Source organism: Choloepus didactylus, chromosome 6, assembly GCF_015220235.1.
Source record: "Choloepus didactylus isolate mChoDid1 chromosome 6, mChoDid1.pri, whole genome shotgun sequence".
Taxonomy (NCBI): Eukaryota; Metazoa; Chordata; class Mammalia; order Pilosa; family Megalonychidae; genus Choloepus; species Choloepus didactylus.
The window spans coordinates 140,452,352-140,454,125 of NC_051312.1; the positions used below are offsets into that span (position 1 = coordinate 140,452,352).

The 1,774-nt window shown below is 41.2% G+C and overlaps 1 protein-coding gene across 1 annotated transcript; it reads right to left on the reverse strand.

The window, feature by feature from the left end:
* Positions 1-375: 375 nt before the first annotated feature.
* On the reverse strand, positions 376-1,314 carry LOC119536301 (olfactory receptor 8B3-like). The gene has a single exon (XM_037839055.1). The coding sequence runs from the start codon at positions 1,312-1,314 to the stop codon at positions 376-378; it is 939 nt and encodes a 312-aa protein (XP_037694983.1).
* Between the last annotated feature and the right edge of the window lie 460 nt (positions 1,315-1,774).

Here is a 1,774-nt window from a genome sequence, read left to right on the forward strand (position 1 = left end):
TTCATGTTCATAGATATACAGAGATTCTGAACTGTGAGAAAATGTCACCCTTGTGTGCTTTATTGAATCATTGCAGGATGAGTCATCATCATCAAAGAAGGAAAAAAAAAGAGAAGAGACAATAAAAAACAGATATAATAATTCCATCCTTCATGTTATTCTCAAACAGGAAAAGATGTGAAAAGGAGAAATATGTGAAAATGGTGAGAAAAAGAAGACTTACTCTGACCAAGGCGGAAATAAATTTATGAGAGAGGGCTGAAATTGCCTTCATCATGATAATAATGACACAGGCTAAGAAAGCTGCAAACAAATATATTTTAATTAACACAGTGAGCCTCCATGTCCTAAAACTACCTGCAGAGGAGATCCTATTTATGATTGAAAATTTCTCCTACTCAGGGTCTTTCCCAGGGCAAGTTTAATATCTTTGTTCCTCAGGCTGTAGATTAAGGGATTCATCATGGGAACCACATTAGTGTAAATGACAGAAGAGATCTTTCCCTCATTCATAGACCCTGCAGAAGATGGCTGGAGATACATAAATGAAAATGACCCAAAAAACAGCAAAACAGCGATTATGTGTGAACTGCAGGTCCTGAAGGCTTTGAATCTGCCCTCAGTGGAATTTATATGCAGGATGCTGTAAAGAATGAAACCACAGGAGATAAAGATGGTGAGACTGGGCACAGTGATGTTGATTCCCCCTACAATGAAGACCACCAGCTCATTGACATAGGTGCTTGTGCAGGAGAGTTGGAGCACAGGGAGGATGTCATAGAAATAATGGTTGATGGTGTTAGCATCACAGAAGGTCAGTCTCAGCATGCATCCAGTGTGGGCCACAGCACCAGAAAATGCCATCAAGTATGAACCAAACACAAGGTTAAAGCACACTTTAGGGGACATGGCAATGTTATACAAAAGTGGATTACAGATGGCCACATAGCGATCATAGGCCATTGATGTCAGCACATAGCACTCAGAGATGGCGAAAAAGCAGAAGAAGTAGAGCTGGACCATGCAACCCTGGTAGGAGATAATATTCTTCTTTGATATGAGGTTGATCAGCATTTTTGGTGTAAAAACAGAAGAATAAGAGAGGTCTGTGAAGGACAAGTTAAAGAGGAAAAAGTACATGGGGGTGTGAAGGTGAGAATTCAGCCCAATTAGAGTTATCAAGCCCAAGTTTCCCAGCACAGTGACCATATACAGTGCTAGGAACAAGAAGAACAGAGGGAGCTGGAGATCTGAGTGGTCTGTTAATCCCACCAGTATGAACTCAGTCACAAAAGAGCCATTTTCAGTAGTCATTCTTCCATAGGGGATCTGTGGGGACAAGAGAAAAGATTTATATTACAGGACAACCAGGTCTTTCCACTATATCTCCTCCCACATGAATGGGCTCTAAAACGGGAATGTCTGAGAATGGCCCAACATGGACCTATAGAATCTGCCTTTATCCCAGATACAAAGAGACACCAATTTCCCCTTATTAGAGTTTTTAAAGCTAATTTTACTAAAGAACTCTTACAACTTACCTTAAAGTGTGAAGACAAGTGCTACCATAGGAAAACATGACAGCTGAAAAAAACTAAGGAAAACAGAGAAGGAAGATGGACCAGGATGGAATCCCTCTCTCTCATCTCACCATCTCTTCTTTCACATGAACCCTCCCCTCAGCAGTAAAACTGGAGGATGAGGCCCTGGAAACGTGGAGCTGCCACTCATGCAGACTAGATACTGTTGGTGTGGGAACCATAAGCGTTTCTAA